Source organism: Myripristis murdjan, chromosome 24 (assembly GCF_902150065.1).
Source record: "Myripristis murdjan chromosome 24, fMyrMur1.1, whole genome shotgun sequence".
Lineage (NCBI taxonomy): Eukaryota > Metazoa > Chordata > Actinopteri > Holocentriformes > Holocentridae > Myripristis > Myripristis murdjan.
Genome location: NC_044003.1, coordinates 4,963,905 through 4,984,308, shown reverse-complemented (window position 1 = coordinate 4,984,308; position 20,404 = coordinate 4,963,905). Strand labels below are relative to the sequence as shown.

The 20,404-nt window shown below is 41.9% G+C and overlaps 1 protein-coding gene across 1 annotated transcript; it reads right to left on the bottom strand.

Annotated features, from left to right (window-relative positions):
* Nucleotides 1–1,707: 1,707 nt before the first annotated feature.
* On the bottom strand, nucleotides 1,708–19,064 carry LOC115355913 (BTB/POZ domain-containing protein 9). The gene is made up of 11 exons (XM_030046833.1): nucleotides 18,892–19,064; nucleotides 18,328–18,541; nucleotides 14,950–15,313; nucleotides 12,959–13,226; nucleotides 11,642–11,861; nucleotides 11,327–11,446; nucleotides 9,203–9,312; nucleotides 8,522–8,711; nucleotides 5,905–6,012; nucleotides 5,711–5,789; nucleotides 1,708–3,794 (listed from the first exon to the last, which is right to left on the bottom strand). Exons 2-11 carry the CDS (start codon nucleotides 18,510–18,512, stop codon nucleotides 3,600–3,602), a joined length of 1,839 nt encoding a protein of 612 aa, XP_029902693.1. The 5' UTR covers nucleotides 18,513–18,541; nucleotides 18,892–19,064; the 3' UTR covers nucleotides 1,708–3,599.
* Between the last annotated feature and the right edge of the window lie 1,340 nt (nucleotides 19,065–20,404).

Sequence of the window (20,404 nt, the reverse complement as noted above, 5' to 3'; positions counted from 1 at the left end):
CCATCAACCCCCCCCACCCCCCACCCAGCCGTAATGTCAATACTGCCCAGCCAAACGAACACAAAATAATGCCCTCGACACCGAGGAGGATGCACTTTTACACGGTTTAAACCTTTAGAAATGAGGAATTGTTTAGTTTTACAGTTAAAATGATTTAAAAGGAAGCACGCCGAGAACATGTGAAAGGATTGACTTGCTTTGGTCGCAGGCTTCAGCTGGGATCGTGTTGTTTTCCCAGTACACGAATAATCTTGACTATTATCTGCTCATATGGGGTTTCTTCAGCAAGAATGATATGTAATATATATATATGGTGTGTGATCTGTTCCGTTTGTTCATCCCGGACATGAGAATGTCAAACGGGAAGCTGTGAGGTTGAAATAAAGATTTTTTTTTTAAAACAGGAATAAAGGAATGTTTTTGTCTCAGAGGTCGAAAGTGCAGACAGCTTTCTGCTTGTGATAAAAAAAAAAAAAAAAAGGCTGGGTGAACTTTTGCCTACAGTCAGGGATCACTGTGACATAAACAAAAATTTTCTCAGATGTAATTACTCGTTAATCTGCCCAGTGCAATAATAATCTGACTTCCAGTCAAACTATTCTCATTTGGGATTTCTTTGACCAGATTTAAAAAAAAAAAAAAAAAAAAAAAAAAAAGGTGTGTCTATGGTCTGTTATACTTCTATTTGTTGATTCTGGGCATGAAAATTTGAATCTTTATTCAGACACAAGGTCCACATAAGAAATGAAATTGAAAATAAAATGATAAAACAAAGATAAAACAGACGCAAAAGTGAAGAAATACATTATACAGTGCTATACCATTAAGTTACCAAAAAAAAAATATATATATATATGTAATATATACACATACGAAAATGTCAAATGGGAACCTCAGAGAATGAAATTAGTATAAAAAAAAAAAAAAAAAAAAAAAAAGAATAAATGAATTATTTTGTCTCAAAGGTTCAATGTGCTGCTTTCTCCTTGTGATCAGAAAAAAGCTGGGTGAACTTTTGCCTACAGTCAGGGATCATTATGATAAACTTCTTCTTCTTCATCTTCATATAAAGTGCACCAGTTTGATAAGTAAACACCGCTTCTCAAATAAAAATGTTTTGCTAAACTGAATGTCCGTCGGTTCAGTCTCTGTTCCTGTTCCTAAAGCCTGAAATAAACTAATTTATCTGAGCAGCTGCCAGATACAAACTGAGCCAGGACGTATTTGTTTTCTTGGTAACAAGCAGCTCATGTTTAGGCGACTCCTCAGGCAACGTGTTGCTCTGATCATCCCTACCTGGCGTGTGATGGATGCACTAGAGGTGGGGAGAAAAAAGAAAACAAAAACAATGCAGCATAGTGTGTTTTGTGTGGTAATACCGCATCGACACACGGATGCCAAGTATTGATATTGTATTGATATCTGTCAGGTTTTTACTGCAATAAAAATGATAGAAGTGAGATGAACAGAATGAAAATCTAATTAGATAAAATAGATGTTGACCAAGTTTTTCCCTCAGGAACATAACTTACAGGTGAAAAAAAGGTAATAAATCACATTATATGTTGCTGCAATATCAGCATATTGCAAAATGTTTTTCCATCGTGCTGAGTGCGGTGATAATCTGGAGATAATCTGGTGATCCCCCAGCCCTGAAACACACTGATCAATCAGCAGCGTCACACTTGGAAAAAAAGGCTCAGAGAGTAAGAGAAGATAGAGATCACTGTATTGCTTGTATCATCAAGACCTCCACTGTTTTGTCCAACAGCAGTCATGAACATCAACAACCAATGTCAGCTGTTCCTATATCACATTACTGATAGGCAATGCATTGAACAAGAGGCAGTGAAATGCAATCACATGTCAATGGTCAAAAACTAAATATATTAAGTAAAACTATTCAGATGGACATGAGGTTAGGTGGGAGAAGGTAAATGAGTTCTCTACAGCACAAAACAACCTGATCAAAGCCCCAGTTCAGCTCCGGTTAGCTATTCAGGAAGACATTATCAAACTAATGGGGCGTCTAAAAATGGAGATGGGAATAACAAAGAAAGTCTTGCAGAAATAAGTGATGGAGCCCGGGGGTCGTTAGGGTTTTTTTTTTGTTTGTTTGTTTGTTTGTTTGTTTGTTTTTCAGGTCACTCAGCATAAAATAAAAGGTTTCAAAGAGGAAAAAGGTTTCAGAGGAGCAACTTCAGAACTGAGAAAATGCAAAAGGAGAGGATAGAAAACAGGAACCACAGCACCCAGGTTAACAATCTGAAAACAAACACGAGTCCAAAAACACACTCACACACACACACACACAAAGGAGGAGGAGAAAAAAAAAAAAGTTAGTTTTGACTTGACAGATCAAAGAGCATGGAACATTTTAAATTAGTTTTGTAACATACAAAAAGAGTGTGTCACCACATCCAGCACTCCAGTACTGATCCTCTGCGTCCGAGGACCAAAGCTGCAACTTTTTCTTCAGTATATTTGAGTACAATAAAGTGCCAACAGCAGCTGCTCATCCCTCTCCACACACTTCCTTCCCCACAGAAGCCCCAGCGCATAAATAATTTGGTCAATGCTCCTTAACCACAATTTACACATTTAAGAGCTAATGACTTCCCCATATCACTTGTGCTAAGCTGTTCAAGTGCTCAGTATTACTGAATTAAGACAGTGACTTCAGCTTCACTTTGTTTAGTAAGGTGAGTTCAAACTATCAAAAAGTCCAGATGAAAACCACCGATTCTGCTTTTGGTTGTTTAGAAAAAAAAAAGAAAAAAAAAAACATCAACTGATACTTGATTATTACTTACTATGCAAATGCATAATCAAATTAAGTGCTGTTTGCATACAAATGTCATGGGACACATTAGCCAGACAGCTTTGGCAAACATCCTCTAGGAGTTTCATTCCAAAATAAAAGGATCCAACGTTTGAAAAATAGAGACGCTTTACTCTGATAGCTTGCTGGTATGAAAGTGTCACTTTAGGACCTTTTTTTCCTTAATCTACAAAAGCAAATAGCTGTTGGTGTGAGGATGAACTCCAACTGGGTTTTTGAAACGCCGACGGGGGGGGGATTTCAGGAAGCCAAAACCGACACACAGCATTTTGGACTGAAACTCACACTCGCACCACTGAAAACCGTTTCCTCTGCTCTTTGGTGGCCTTCCCATATTTCACTGTGTCTCATCTTTGGACAAGCAATAGAAATTACGCTTCAGTTCTGATGAGTTATTGCACTGGCAGCTAAACAGTACCTTCACAAAGCGTCTGGGCCAACAGACTGAGAGTGACTAGCTTTTTTTTTTTTTTTTTTTTCCTTCATTGTGTTTCAGCTGTAGGAAGACTGGAGCCCTGAATGCTGCTGCTCTGGAAATACAATTCTCTACTGTTGTGTTTACAGAAAATGAGGACTGTGGGTTGTTAATGATGAAAAAAAAAATAACAATAACAATAATAATAATAAAATAAAATAAAATAATATCGCCTTAGCAGCGTCGTAGCAGTGCAGTCTGGATGACGAAGGCTGTGCAAAATGGCGTTCTGAGGTTTCCCCTTCCTCGACCCGCCTCGCCGGCGGGGACGGAGGACTCGACTTAGTGGTGAGTGAGTGAGGAGGATGAAGACGGGGAGGAGGGCTGAGTGGGCAGCAGGCTGTGTGTGCGTGAGGGTCGCTGCGGGCGGGGCTGCTGGGGGGCGTCGCCGGCCTCGGGGCAATCCCGCCCGGGACTGCCCTCGTTCACCTCCGTCTCCAGCTGGGCCGGACACTCGAAGTGGACACAGTGGAACACCTGGCGGGACAGGTGAGGCGGTTACACCTGGTGCATCTGGATTATCTCTGATAGAGCTCATCCACATAAAAATACAAGAGTAAATACTAGGGGTGTAATGGTTTCATAAACCCACTGTTTGGTTTGTATTCCGGTTTCTGGGTCACAATTTTGGTTTGTTTTGTCCATCAGGGAGAAAAAAAATAAACACTACCATTTCTAATGTTCTCTGTATTTTGTCTTATTTGCAGTAATACCTATTTTTCATTCAGAGATTTGAGATAACCATATTAAATATTGAAATGAACATCAAAATACTTTCAACATACCGTATTTCACCAATTAATCGCCCGGCCGCAAATAGCCGACTGGTTCTTTTAATCGCCTAGGGTCTGCACCCATTTTGCATATTAAACGCCCACCCGAATAACCGCCGGGGCGATTATTTGCATCATAATGAGGAGTTGTGGCCAGTCCACAGTCGCCTTATTTTGGTAACCCAAAATAAGGCTACTCACCTTATTTTTGCAGAAGTAAACAGTTAGACGCACAATAACTGTGCAGCACTTTTGTTTTCTGGCAAAATAAGAGAGCTAGCTAACGTTAGAAAAAAAAGGGTGCACTGTAATCTTAAATTGACCGACTGTAAATATGTTGGACAGTAACTGTCATCACAGTAATGGCCTGGTGCAGGTCTGTGCAAAAATAAATAAAGGCCTGCAGCGAATAGCCGCCTGGTTCTTTTAAACGCCTGGGGTCCAAGTTGATTTTGCGTATTAAACGCCCGGGCGATTAATTGGTGAAATACGGTATTCTTTAATTCACCAGCTGAATGTGTGTGTGGTTAGATGGCTCTCACACAGCGGGGTGTGTCTGTGTATTGAACGTTTAATTTTTTTACAGTTCAGTTTTACACCCCTAATAAATACACCTTTTAACACACATACAAACATGACTGCTGAACAATTTGACTTTTTTTTTTTTTTTTTATTAAACTCCCTGACTTTCCCTTCCTGGAAACACTCAAAATTCCTTGGCTTTCCCGAAACACCACGACCCGTGTGAACCCTGGATACAAGCTGAATGAAATGACCTGGGAGACCTAATTTGAAACCAGGAGCCTCTGCTGGTGAATTCTGGCTGCAGCTGGTAGCTCCGTCTTCCCTGTCAGCTGCTCAGTCAGGTGACAAACGAACCAGCCTTCATCTGCAAATCAGGTCTAGCTGCTTCATGAAATATTTTTGTCTCCAGTTGCCAGGGGGGCAAAAAAAAAAAAAAAAAAAAAAATCAAAGTTTCTTGCCTTGGTCAGTACACTTGCTGATTTGATCTGTGCATTTAAATGTCAAACTAAAGATCCCACAGCTTTCCACAGGCCCAATTCATACAAACACAACTCTGCAAAATGTCAGGCCTGGTACAAAGTTAACCCGCGGCACGTGTGTGCTGCTGCAAGACTGATATTCAAGCTGTCTGCTGACCAAAGCGTGTGCACGTGTGTTAACTCTTCGCCCACAAGGGGGAAGCAGAGCCACCAGTCTGGAGCCAGTGACCCCGAGCTGGGTGTTTAAAAATGGCTGCTGTAGTGGAGGTTTTTTTTTTTTTCATTCTGGCCACCCAGTCAGGAGCTGACTGACGCCCGAGATGCCGGGTGAATGAGAAGCAGCAGCACTCCAGGTCATGGAGGCAAGGAGTCTCTGCTTTTACAGATGGACAAGAAAAGGTTGAAAGCGAGACAGTTTGTGTTTAGCACTTTACATCCTGGTCGAGTGTGTAAATGCAGTGTTTTATGCAAGCGGGCAATGGTAAATTAAACTACAAAATATAGGCTGCTGGTCCTGGGAAGTCTCTCATCTGCTTCCTCAGCCCTGCTGCTCTGTGTAACACGGGAGAGGAGAACAAACAAAAAGAAAAGAGACGGTCAGAGCGGCGTTTTCACCTCGTTCGCGGTGTTGTGCGTTCCCACGATGCGGATGAAGGAGGCGGCCTGCTTCTCAAACTTGAGCGTCTGCCAGGACCTGAAAAGAAAACGGGGAATTTTACATGTCTAAATGCTAACATGCAAATTATACGCGCCGCGTGACTGTGACTGTGTTTTGGCTCGTGTGTTATTCTGGGTGTCGGGAGTCTCACCGACAGGCCACCTTGGTGCGGTCCACCACCTTCGTCCACTGCTGCTGATTGGTCGACACCTCGATGTAGTAACTATAGGAGCGCTCGTCGCAGTCCCACAGCAGCAGCCTGACAAAAAAAAAAAAAAAAAAAAAAAAGAGAGAGAGAGAGGGAGTCGGTGTTCACTCTGATTGCATTTACAGGGTATATGCAGGAATCTTGAAGTTAATTTTAATACCTTTTTAAGACTTTTTCAAGACCTTCTCAATATTTTTTAATACCTCACCACCACTTCAAGCTGAAACCATTTACATCAGTGATATTTTTACCTTAACAGTCTTAGTTTGTGATAAAGACTATAGACCACTATGATACAACAGAGCGTACTTTGTGCTTCTGAATTTCCACCCGCCCGCTCGCTCTGGCGCTCTCAGAGACAATTTACGAACGCACCCACAATAGCTTAGTTTGTTATGTACCTGTTCATCTTTGTTTTTTAATAAAAATGAATAAATTCACACACTTTTACGATGTTTTTGGGACTTAAACTCTTCAGCTAAGTTCAGAAAAAATACTTTCAAAATTTAAGACTTTACAAAATCGTGATAAGACTTTTTAATACTTTTTAAGGGTCTTAATTTTCCCAAAATTGATTTATCACCTTTAAATACTTTTCAAGACCCCGCAGGTACCCTGATTTATATCTGAAGCACACCGTGCAACGTCAAAAGCCACTTCTGAGCTCCTCTGTCTCTGAGGCAGACCACAACGACAGCACCGCTGATCCTCATGAACCAAACTGTAAATGACGTCACGGTGCATTACACATTACACATGAAAGCAGGAAACACATCTGATTTAGTGAAGCTGGGGATGGCAAAATTGGAAAATATTTTTAATCGGTTAACTGACACCATTAATCGGTTAATTGTCGGTTAACTGATACCCTTAAAAAGGACAAAAAATTACGCAAATCTTGCCTGAACAGGGGCAAATTGAAACAGGTTGACTGACGCACTAATCCAGGAGAGCCACTATAGTGAGTTATAGCATCCAGGTAATCTAATGTCCAATAAAGTTACTCTAAGCATGATACAAAACATTTTGAAATGGTCTAAAAAGTAGTAGCATTTCTGAAGAGAGGCATTTATTTAAAGCTTCAAGTGAAACATTGGTATACACTACTCACAAAAAGTTAGGGATATTCGGCTTTCGGGTGAAATTTCAGGATGAACCTAAAATGCATTCTAACCTTTACAGGTGAACTTAATGTGACCTTCTGTAAACTTTTGAATGCACATGTCCAACTGTTCAATGTTTCAGTACTTTTTGCACAAGTTGCTGTTCTCTAACAAGGAGTTTAACGGCAAAATTCACATCAGGTGTTTGATGCTCCAGCTCATCGAGGTCGTATCATTAGGGAACGGCTGCTGGAGACTGGGGTACCTCAGATGGAGTGGCCTGCACTTTCTCAGACCTGAATCCCATAGAAAACCTATGGGATCAGCTGAGTCGCCGTGTAGAGGCTCGGAGCTCTGTACCCCAGAACCTCAATGTCCTGAGGGCCGCCCTTCAAGAAGAGTGGGATGCCATGCCTCAGCAGACAATAAGTCGACTTGTGAACAGCATGAGACGTCGTTGTCAAGCTGTAATTGATGCTCAAGGGCACATGACAAGTTATTGACACTGACATTTTTTGTTGTGGTATATCCACCACTGTTGTTGGCTTTTGTTTCAAGAAATTGTTTGAGGTGAGGAAATCACCAGTGTATGCTTCTACTTAAATGCCCTACTTTCATGATATAATATCACTGTAGCGTGAACTTTTTATATTTTCCATAAATTTCACCCAAAAGCCAAATATCCCTAACTTTTTGTGAGTAGTGTATGTGCAAATGGGCAAACAAACATTTTTAACTGACGGGATTAATCGGTGAATGTTGAAACGGTCGATTATCGGTTCAACGACTATCGGTTAACATCCCTAAGTGAAGCACCTCAAAAAACAAAATCCTAATTGATTCAAAGAGTTTTAAACAGGTTTCGGTTCATATTGAAGGTGATTAAGTGAGAATCATAAGACACTGCCAAAGGGAAATACACATTGCAATTAGTTTTATTGAACGTGGTTGGCCTTGTTTGGTAGGCAGTCATTCTGCACACAGTACAAGTGTTGAAAATGACTGGTGTAACTCATTACAGCATCTGAACTGGATCCCTTCAGTCAATCGTCACCAGAACAGCCGTCCGTGCGTGTGTGTGTGTGTGTGTGTGGAAAGACAGGCCGTGGTTACACTTCTGTGATCAGCTGGAGTGCACTGCCATGATACATTACACATTTACCAAGCGACACGAGAGGTTAATCTGATTTTACACGCATTAACAAGGAACATTTTTTTTTTAGTCATTTTATTTTCTCACTGTTTTTAGTCATGCAATATTATTTTTGAGCTGTATCAAATGTTTTACTGGTTATGTATTGATTATTTCCCTACTTTGTCATTGTTGTAATTATTGTTTTTGAAAGGTTTATTGTTGTTGATTCATCGTTTTTATGTTTTTTTGGTTTTATTTTTAAAGCTGCAGATGGTTTAGTGCACCTCCACACGTGGGACTCGATTCAGAGTTCCACCTGTACCTCAAGGAGCTGACGGTGTAGGGCTGAGCCAGCTGGATGACGATGGCTCCAGAGCCCAGCTGGTGGCAGGTGTAGCCCGAGTCCCAGTCGTAGTTGCGCGTGTCGCCGTTGAGCAAGGCGTTTCTGCTGCGGCTCACGCCCTCGACGACGCTGGAGCACGCCGCGATGGTCGCCACGTTCTCACTGGGCACTGCCGAGGAAAGACAGAAGGGTCATCGTATGTTTGCATGAGAGGCATTTAGGCCAAACAAAAAAATACACTGGGTTCCGGTTCCTTCTCATTTAAGGGCATGAATGCTTAGGGAATTTATTTTATTTTATTTAGCATTTTAAGGATGGGTAGGGGGGATTTATTTTATTTTATTTATTCATGGGAAGGATGGGTAGGTAGGGATTTTATTTTATTTTATTCTTTTTTTATTTTCGGAAGCGATGCGTGGGTTGCTTTTTAAATATAATTAATTAAATACAAGGTCACACTCGGTCGCATAGTGCCTTTATTTTATTTTTTTTTATTTTATTTTTACACAGAGGCCAATAAAATAACCTGACTCGGGGGTTAAATGGGACACTCGGTCGGGAACCGGAACCCAGATTTTTTTTTTTTTTTTTGTCTGGCCTTAGCTGCTGACTTACACTGCAGAGAGCTACAAGTGAATGGTGTCTATTTCTGCAGCTTACCCACAAGCCCACTGTCCAGGGTGAAGGGCCGGTTGGTGAACATGCACTCAAAAGCGACGAGGTGGAAGACTTTGTTGACCGTGTTGTGTGTTCCCACGATGCGAACGTACCTGAAACACACACAGAGCAACGTCACATATGCTGCATTTGCACCCAACAGATGAAACACACACACACACACACACACACACACACACACACACTCATACTCCCGTCTGAATACAACAACACACCTTATCTCTGTCACTTTGTCATAATCTGCATCCATCAAACTGAAAAGCGAATCCACCCAAACAGCCATTCAGGTTGTTATTCTGCCAAAGTGGAATATTATTCAAAACAAACTAAAGGGTCTGCTGTTGTGTTTGCATTTTTTCCCTTCATTATCTCTCCATTTTTTACTCTTTATATTCCCTTTCTGTTTCTGTTATTACCTGTCTGCTTTTATTATGTCTCGCCTTTTGTTTTTATGTAGTTTGTCTTTCCAATACTGTGAAACAAACCCCTCTGTGCTTGATTGTAATAATGATGTTTTTGGGCTAAAATGTCTATTTTTGCAGACTAACAGCCTTAACGTCTTCCATTTTTTCCATAAAGATGTGGTATTCTGAGGCATGTTAGTTTAGTTTAGGTTTGTTTGGACACGTATGCACTTTAATCTGAGGCGACACTCACATCAGGCATGTCCGGACCAGATTATTCCTTCTGCTTTAGTCTTAAGAGCAAAGTCATTTTAACTTTGGTGGCATCAAATCCACATACAGAGACACTTGGAAATGCCAGCCTCAGTCCTCCTGTAAGAGAACTGCAGTGTGACAGAGGAAGATCGTAATCTGAACAAACAATAGGGGGGAAAAAAATGCAAAGCACATTCCGACACCAGAGGAGCTTCGGCAAACAGCGCAGACGAGTCCATCATGTCTCTTATCTAAAACTTCAGGGATAGGAATTTCATTTGTTTTTATTCACGCTGCCGATAAAATCTTTTATCTTGTCGAAGAGCAAGTTCCCAAAACCTGCTGCGCTGCTTGTACGTCCAGGTGATTGTCACAAGAGCTGGTCGGGGCAGTGTGAGCCAAAGTAAACCAAATAACACCAGACATGTTGTGTCAGTAAACAACAGCAGGGTATCGCCCTGACACAGCAGGTTTGGCCTAATGGTGGCGCTAGAGGAAAGGTCATTAACCCTCTGAACCCCAAGCAGTTTTGGGGCGTTTTCTGCTCCCCTCGCATTTTGGCTCACTGTGGGCTTGTTTTTCTGCTGCAGCTCTATGGAAACAGCACAGCTGTGGCTATCACCTAAAGCCATTCAAAAATGTCTTTCACACAGTATGAAAGAGTTATAGTTCCATAAATAATAAAAAAATAAAAAAGGCAAACAGATTTTTTTTGATAATTTATTTTACAAAAATCGAGAAACATTGGAATAAATGTACAGAACATTTTTTCAGGTGCCCACAAGTGTCACTGATCCAGGGAAAAAAAAAGTAGGGCCTCACATGATTTATTTCCTGAAATATTAACATTTTTCCAACCTGTATAAACTTAGGCGTTTTTACTGCCTTGAGCCCTTCCATGTTACTAGTGTTGCCTACACACTGAAATTCAGAGAATTTTTGTCACGCGACTGTTGGGCTCACCTGAATCAATCAAGATGTCTCAGATCCGCTGAAGGCCGCAGAATTTTTTGTTTTTTGAATGATCTGGATTGAGTAAACGACTATTTTTTGGCGAATTTTTGAATGAAGCATGTATAATAAAATGATTTGGACGAAAAATCACTTTTTTAGGCTTAGTTTCGTCCTTTTTTCTACCGCTAAACCGAAGTCGGACATGTTGCATTCAGGAACCGTCGGAAAATTCAAATTCCGACGAGAAAATAGGTTTTTAAAGCTTCCAGCTATGATAAACGGTTGAATTTTGGCGATTTTTTAAAAAATACATGTCTTTCTATCCCGCCGGCGGGTTTGGGGTTCAGGGGGTTAAATGGTCGAGTCAGCAGCAGTCAGGTTAATCCATAATTTCCCTAACCTGGTCAGTTTGGGCACATAAAAATCCAACAAAGCCAAGTTTCCCAAACAAAACAAACTGCACCCTCAGCTGCGAGGTTCCGCCTCGGTTTACCTGCAAACCCGAGGTGTGAAGTACAGATTCTGCCAGGAGCGACACAGGTACTTGGAATGATCCACAACTCGCACCCAGTCGAGCTCATCCATCGACACCTCGATGTAGTAGGAGTACGACCTGAACGGAAGAAAGATAAAAAAAACAAAACATGAAGCAGAAACGTTTTTAATCAACCTGTCTCCAAGACACAGAGGTTTCCTCGTCACCAGGCCATCAAAATGTTTGCTCGATATGTCTGAATGTAACTGCCACATCCTCTGCAGCACTTATGAGTTTGTTTCTCTAAAACAGGGCAGGAGGAGCCCGTCTCACCGGCTGTCCCTGTCCCACAGCAGCAGGCGGATGTGGTTGATGATGGAGGGCTGGCCCAGCTTGACCTGGATCCCGGCGCGGCCGTCCTCCTCGATGGGGTGTCTGGAGAAGCCGTGGTCCAGGTCGTAGTTCTGGGTGTCTCCGTCCAGCAGCGCCGACTTCAGCTCGCCCTTCACCACCTGGGCTCCGTACTTCATGGTGGCGATGTTCTCCTCCGGGACTGAAAACACGACAAGTTGACAAGATGACAAGTGTGAGAAACTGGCAGTTTCATCAAGAAGAAAGAGCTCAAACTGAAAAACTGTCCCTCCATGGAATCACTGCTATGAAATATCGCGCATCCTCCCACGAATTCCGCTTTCTTTCTGTTAAAAATTAGATAAGGCTCAAGAGAGAACAAGCTTTTCGATCAATTAATCAATTAACATAAAAATAATACATATTACATACAATCGATGAATGGTTTTAGTCATTAATCAAGTAAAAATGTCAAACATTTGCATCAGTGCTGAAAAGTCTGGGTGATTGACTGACTGGTCAGTTTGCAAAATTAACAATTAACAATTTTAGTAATTTGAAAATGATTTGTGCTAGGACAGCAGGGAGTGCTAGGGAGTTTATTAAGACATTGTGAAGGACTATAAGGCTGCATTTACATTGCAAGTCTTGATGCCCAGATCGGATTTGCTGCCTGAATCTGATTTTTTTTTACTGTGCGGTTACACGTATTTTATCAAGTGACCCATATCTGATTCACGCGATTACACTTGCCTACAGCATCTGAAACATCGCACATGCCTTGGAACACGGCTTTATTTCTGTAGGTCCCTTTTATTTTCTCCTGAATTTTCTCCTCTCCCCAAAGACTGAGAAGACATCTGACCTCTTCAACTGACCACTGTGCCCAATTTTCCTCCTCATCTCTCATCTTTCTCTGCAGGTTAGCCTCCATGTTCAGTCTGTCGTTTACCGGGTGTTCACTATTTATGCGACAAAATAAGCTAATTGGTCGCAGATTTGATGACGTTAGAGACGCAACGTGTAAGAAAATCCGATCAGCCTGTTTACACGGCGGTCGCATTGGCACATATCCGATACATATCTGATTTATTTCCACATATGAATGAGGCCTGTATCCGATCTCAAAATATCCGAATGCATGCGTCTTTTTCCTGATTACACTGTCAGCGAGCAGATCCGATCTGTGCCACATAAGAGCAAAAAATCGGAATTGGGTCACATTACATTGGCAGTGTAAATGTAGTGTTAGAGAGAGACAGACAGAGAGACAGACAGGTGACGGGCAGCAGGACTGACTGAGCATGCCGCGGTAGTTGAGGTCCATGTCGCGGCTCTCGGAGCGGGTCTTGATGGCGTCCAGCAGGTCGTCGGGGCTCAGCAGGCCGGACGGTCGCACCACGTTCAGCATCTCCGTCAGGCTCATGAGCGGCAGCCGCACCGCCGACATCACTTCCTGCGTGTCGTCGCCCTCCCCGTGCTGCCGGCACCAGCGGGACAAAGCCTGGAAGATCTCCTTCTCGCTGGCGGCGAAGGAGTCTCTCCTGACCACAGTGAGCAGAGCCGCCTGGGGAGAGACGAGCAGGCGGCACGGGGTTAACACTCCGCCTGGGGCTTCTCATCAATTAGCTGACGGATAGAAAATTAATCTGTGATTCTGAAAACCAATGAATTGTTTTAGTCATTTATTAGATTTATCTGACTTTTCTCGGTTCACATCATTATAAAATTAATTCTTTGGGTTTTCTGGCTGCAATTTGAAGACAACAGCTTTATGAGACTTTATGATTTTTGTTTTTAGATTTTATAGATATGTTAGCCCAAAACATTGTGGCTTAAATGAAAATTAGAAGAGAGTCTTACGCTTATACTTTGTGTGCCATCGATGTATTTATTCCTTACCAGCTGGGGGAGAGATGTGCACCAACTCACAGGCTCAGCGTGAGGTGTCACATTTTACATTTTATAGGAAAATGTAAACACAATCAACAATACATAACTATGTAGTCAACATATTTTGGCACTGAACTGACATTCCTGTCCAAGGCAACTTGCAGTGATTGCAACACCCTCAAGTCCCAGAGCTCACTGCCAGCTAGTGCTGTCACAAGATCAAGCATCACCATTTCACTTCTAAACCACAGTATGGCACGAGTTTATCACATAAATCAATGAATAAACAGAAATGAAGCAATTAAAAGGCTAACTTAAAGCATGATGAATTTACTTTACATGTAATTGTTTTAGATCTTAACTGTTTAAAGGCCTGCTCTGTTACCTGTTTGATCTACGTCCTTGTATTATTATTAATATATATATATATTTTTTTTGTATATATAATGTTGTTTGTTTGTTTGTCTGTATATATTATTATTTATTTTTTTTTCCTTTCCTTGTCCCCTTCCCCTCAAGAGGTCCTTTTGTCCTCTTGCCAGGCCGTCTTTGTAAATAAGAATGTGTTCTTAATAGACCTGCCTGGTTAAATAAAGGTTAAATAAAAATAAACTTTAAGAGATTGATGGTTTTTTAATCAAATATGGATAGAAGAGCATTATAATGTGGAAAAGTAATGTTCTCTGAGGTGTAAAACTGTACAGGACTTTTTTTTTTTTTAAAGAAGAGAGCAAAGAAATGCAGAGAAACTTGACATGATGCAGCTTAGAAATGGTTGAAGGTGAGGAGAAGCAAAGATAGATTCCTCCACATGTAACATGACATGACTCTTCAAATGCAACAATAAATCTGCCAGTACAGACACACATCTACAACCTGTGACACAAAGTAGGAGATAACAGAGCCGTCCTACATGGAAGCGCCACCAGGGGGCAGGTGTGAACACTTTTTCCTGGTCAGCAGCCAGTATTAAGAGTAAATCCACTGTGGCATTAAACCTCCTATTATCCCTGGGGTCAGTTTGACCTCCAGTCACTGTTTCACGCCTCTAAATACATGATTAAAATCTTTTTTTGCTTCATATTTAATGACTTCTCCTAATTCAATTAGGACAAGTGATTTATTAGGGGGAGGTTATGTTTTTTTTAAAGAGCTGTTTACATAGTCAACAAGACATATAAAGTACCTGACACATAAACTGGGGTACCAGCTTTTATTATTATCATTTTCTGGAGGTTTACATCCCTTGGATTGTAAATCTGAAGGCACCAGGAGGGTCCACATGGTTCAAGCCACAGTGTGCTCTCCTCCCTCTCAGCCAGAGCTCCCCTGTATAAGATATGATAAACGCTGCCCTTCCCAGCCGGCTCAGCCAGGCTCAGCTGGGCTCAGCTTACCTTGGAGAGCATCAGGAAGCCGTCAGAGTTCAACACCTCGGGGGCGTGTCTGTCCATGTAGGCGCAGCAGGCCGCACTGAGCGTGCTCAGAGAGTAGAGGCTGGCCACGTCGAAGACCAGGCACACGTTGTTGGTGTGCAGGATGGTGCGCAGGAAGTCGGAGGTGGAGTCCTCCAGCGGCTGCAGGCCGTAGCGGTGGGCCAGGCCCAGGAAGTCCAGCAGCACCTCCTCGCGGGCGGAGCTGAGGCTGGCCCGGCCCGTGTACAGGTAGTGCAGCAGCATGGAGAAGGCCTCGGCGCGCGTCTCCTCCAGACACACCTCGGCCTGCGGCTGCGACTCCTTCATCCCTCCGTACAGCAGAGCCCTGCAGGAGCCGAAAGGACACAACACACCTCAAACACGACCGCTGCCGTTTTCAGGGCAGCAGCTTACCCAGGTGTTTTCTCCATAGAAACAGTACAAATGTGAACTTTTATTCCAGAACCTGCTTTTGCACTTCACAGATTTTGTTATATACTTGTTTTGTGTGGTCAGTTTATTTAATTTAGGGCTGCAACAAACAGTTTTTCTCACTGTTGATTAATCTCAGCGGGCCTACATTTTCAATTAACTGATTCATATTTCATTACCATAAAAACACTACTACAATTGATGCATTTTTAAACTTTTAGCAACAAACAGGCAAACAATTACATTGGTAAGACATAACAAGAAAATGTTTACTTACTTTTACTCAATAAATGACTAAAACGATGAATTACCAACATCAATTTACTGCTGACGGGCTAACTGCCTCATAGTTTTAACTGTCCTGATACTGCAGCTACAGCGTCTCTCCTCAGAGAGTTAATATTAACCTTATCAACTCAGAACAAATGTGTATATTCTGTGACATATTCTCTGAGATTAAAGAGGTTAATTCATGAGAAAAAAAACTCAAAAACTCTGAGATTATAAAGTCACAAATTCATGAGGAAAAAAACTCATGAGAAAGAAAATAGTTTTTCTTTTACTTTTTGTTTTTGGTTAAGGAACCACTTTGCTGAATCTGGTTCTTGGTTCTTGATTCCTTGACTAAAAACATGAAAAGAAAAACTACTTTTCAGAGTTTTTTTTTTTTTTAATCTCATAAATTTGTGACTTTAGAGCCTCAGAATTTTAGAGTTTTTTCCCAAAACATTTGTGATTTTATAATCTCTGAGTTTTTGAGTTTTTCTCAAGAATTTCATGAGTTTTATGTTATAAATATTTGAGCTTTCTCATGATTTTACCACTTTATCAAGTTTGAGTTTTTTCCCCTAAATTTATGACTTCAATCTCGGAAATTCTGAGTTTTTTTTCTGATTTCATTCCCTAAAATGACCTTAATACACCATCATATAATGCACACTTTGTTTTACAAACTTCTTGTTCTATTTCTTATAATTTAACTCTTCTCTTGAGGATTTGAGCAACTGATACCAGTCTCCCTCAGAGGTAAATAAAGTATTTCTGATTGTAATATCTGATTCTGACCTCCCTCCATCAACACACACACACACACACATGTTGGTTTCCATAACTTCTGGGGACATTACATTGACTTACATTCATTTCCTGGAGACTTATCCTCACCTTAACCCTAACCATTAACTGCCTAACCCTAACCCTAACCTTAACCTAACCCTAAAGTTATCTTAGCTTTAAATCAAGTCTTCACCCTAAAATTAATGATTTTCACTTATAGGGACTTGCTTTTTGTCCCCATAAGGGAGGCGAGTCCCCACAACGTGACTGTGTAAACAGATTTATGTCCCCACAACATTAGCAATACCAGGTACACACACACACACACACACAGTGGAGGGGAGGGCAGCAACATGACAAACTTGGAGGTCAGGGTTGCCAAGTCCGCGTTTTTTCCGCCAAATTGGGCTACTTTTTAAGTGTTGCCGCAGGTAACAAATTTTGTCCGCGGGTTGGGCTTGGGCATACAGATGATGAATAACGCCTGTGAATACAGATTCATATTTTGAATGACTGATGAAACCTGCTGCCACGAGTTTGAGCCCACCAGAGAGATGCTGGCCTTGTTCAATACAGTTCTGTATGACAGGGACCAGGGCGAGGGAGCTCAACATGTCTAAAAAGAAACTGGACAGCGCTGTAAATAGTTCAAGTTCATGGAGTTTTTTCCCGTTCTTTTTTTATGTTGGAGACAGCCAGCAGTTTAACAGGTGAGCTGAAATGATTTTCAATTGCCTTTGCCTGGGAAATTGTCTTTAATGTTTATGATGTTATTTTATAGATATTATAGTGCATTTTGCAATTATAGCAATGCTGTTGGACTTTAAAAGCAACATACACTATTCACAAAAAGTTAGGGATATTCGGCTTTCGGGTGAAATTTCAGGATGAACCTAAAATGCATTATAACCTTTACAGGTGAACTTAATGTGACCTTCTGTAAACTTTTGAATGCACATGTCCAACTGTTCAGTGTTTCAGTACTTTTTGCACAAGTTGCTGTTCTCTAACAAGGAGTTTAACGGCAAAATTCACATCAGGTGTTTGATGCTCCAGCTCATCGAGGTCGTATCATTAGGGAACGGCTGCTGGAGACTGGGGTACCTCAAATGGAATGGCCTGCACTTTCTCAGACCTGAATCCCATAGAAAACCTATGGGATCAGCTGAGTCGCCGTGTAGAGGCTCGGAGCTCTGTACCCCAGAACCTCAATGTCCTGAGGGCCGCCCTTCAAGAAGAGTGGGATGCCATGCCTCAGCAGACAATAAGTCCACTTGTGAACAGCATGAGACGTCGCTGTCAAGCTGTAATTGATGCTCAAGGGCACATGACAAGTTATTGACACTGACATTTTTTGTTGTGGTATATCCACCACTGTTGTTGGCTTTTGTTTCAAGAAATTGTTTGAGATGAGGAAATCACCAGTGTATGCTTCTACTTAAATGCCCTACTTTCATGATATAATATCACTGTAGCGTGAACTTTTTATATTTTCCGTAAATTTCACCCAAAAGCCAAATATCCCAAACTTTTTGTGAGTAGTGTATATGGATTTTTATGGGCATATTTTGAGTTCTGGTATTGGGCTGATTTTTGGGCCCTTTTTATACCCGGTTGGGCGGGTTTTGGGCTGGTTTTGAGTTGCTGTTTGGCTGCTTTTGTCTCACAGACCTGGCAACCCTGTTGGAGGTGTAGTAGTTGTTGTTGTTGTAATTAATCCCAGGTCAGTGGGACATTTGGCAAACAAACCGAGAGCTCATTCATTATTCAGCGCTGCTCCCCGCTCCGTGACCCTAATGTAGGCCACATCAGCTCGTAAAGGCAAATCAACACCCAGCATGAACTGAGGAGAGTAACCACCATCCAGCGCACCTGAAGTAGTGGCACCGGGCCGCCAGGATGACCCGGTGCGCCGGGAAGCGCTTCTCCTCCACGATGAAGGTGACGTCGCTGTACTCCTCCCCGGGCACCAGCGCCCCCAGCTGCTCCGACAGCAGGTGGATGTGGTCGATCTCCGACACCGAGGCCAGCGGGCGCAAAGGGTGGCTGTTACTCATGACTGACGGATCCCGGAGCAGAGTCACATCTGGCACAGGAGAGAGGGTTTAAAAAACAAAAACAAAAACACAAATAAAGGCGCAGGAGGCTCCGCGGACTAGCTAACCTCGGCTAATGCTAGGTGCAGCTAACCTATCTCACGGTTCACGGTCTCTCTACCTCCTTTTCTTGCCTTTTCTCTCTTTATTTCTTTTTCTCCCAGTCAGTAAACCAGCCTGTAAGGAGAACAGGCTGGTTTTACGCAGCAGGTGTGCGCCGCGGCTTGTTTACGCCTCCTGACGGACACCAGGCGCGCTAACCAACGCCATGCTAGCTGCTGTCTTTCTTTTCTTTTCTTTTCCTTTCCTTTCCTTTCTTTCTTCTCCTCCGTCTGCCTACCTAGCAGCTCCTCCTCAGTCCATACATCCACACGGGGGGTAACCTCTCGGACACAGCGGCGGCGGCGGCTTTGCAGACAAATTCAAGAGCAGCAAATTAGGGATTCCTCCAACATCACAGCACCGGAAACGGAATCTGGGTCAACCTGCTGGCCACTTCCGCTTCGATGCCTTTTGGCTGTCAAAATAAAAGCCCTAACGGTGCTCTGTCCTCGCTTATTAAATGCACTGCACCGCGCGCGCACTGGCAAAATACACTACTCACAAAAAGTTAGGGATATTTGGCTTTTGGGTGAAATTTATGGAAAATGTAAAAAGTTCACGCTACAGTGATATTATATCATGAAAGTAGGGCATTTAAGTAGAAGCATACACTGGTGATTTCCTCACCTCATAATACATAATAATTGTATTATTACTTTATTTTATTTTTATTTTATTATTTTATTTTAATATTTTTATATATTTTATTTATTCTATCCTATTTTGTTTTATTATTTTATTATTATTATTATTATTATTTACTTTATCTGATTGTATTTTAATTGATCTTATTTTATTTTATCGTGTTATCCTACTGTGTTTTTTACCTTTTTATTCTGCTTTTGTTGTGTTATTTTGTGGTGTTTTATCTTGCTGTGCAGCACTTTGGAAAACCTTGGGTTTGTTAAATTGTGCTATATAAATAAAGTGGATTGGATTGGATCTCAAACAATTTCTTGAAACAAAAGCCAACAACAGTGGTGGATATACCACAACAAAAAATGTCAGTGTCAATAACTTGTCATGTGCCCTTGAGCATCAATTACAGCTTGACAACGACGTCTCATGCTGTTCACAAGTCGACTTATTGTCTGCTGAGGCATGGCATCCCACTCTTGTTGAAGGGCGGCCCTCAGGACATTGAGGTTCTGGGGTACAGAGCTCCGAGCCTCTACACGGCGACTCAGCTGATCCCATAGGTTTTCTATGGGATTCAGGTCTGGAGAAAGTGCAGGCCACTCCATCTGAGGTACCCCAGTCTCCAGCAGCCGTTCCCTAATGATACGACCTCGATGAGCTGGAGCATCAAACACCTGATGTGAATTTTGCCGTTAAACTCCTTGTTAGAGAACAGCAACTTGTGCAAAAAGTACTGAAACACTGAACAGTTGGACATGTGCATTCAAAAGTTTACAGAAGGTCACATTAAGTTCACCTGTAAAGGTTATAATACATTTTAGGTTCATCCTGAAATTTCACCCGAAAGCCGAATATCCCTAACTTTTTGTGAGTAGTGTATATGGGATGCAAATGAGCCTCAAACAAACGTCTTCAAAAGGATGTTCATCTGTCTTCTTAAGGATTTTTGCAAACTCCTGTAAACATTGTTAGCAATGTATATACAGCAGGGGGCGCTATTTCTACAATGCATGTGAAAAGAGAGGTGATGATGGCAGCAGCCTCAGTTTGAGCCTGGTTTTACTCACACACACACACACACACACACACACACACACACACAGATAAACACA

Excerpts from the sequence above, each read along its gene's own strand:
- LOC115355913 (XM_030046833.1), bottom strand. The coding sequence starts at position 18,512 with ATGAGTAACAGCCACCCTTTGCGCCCGCTGGCCTCGGTGTCGGAGATC. Across the intron at positions 11,862-12,958 it reads CAACTACCGCGGCATGCTCA|TCCCGGAGGAGAACATCGCC; the intron begins GTCAGTCCTGCT and ends TCGTGTTTTCAG. Across the intron at positions 9,313-11,326 it reads TTCACACCTCGGGTTTGCAG|GTACGTTCGCATCGTGGGAA; the intron begins GTAAACCGAGGC and ends TGTGTGTTTCAG.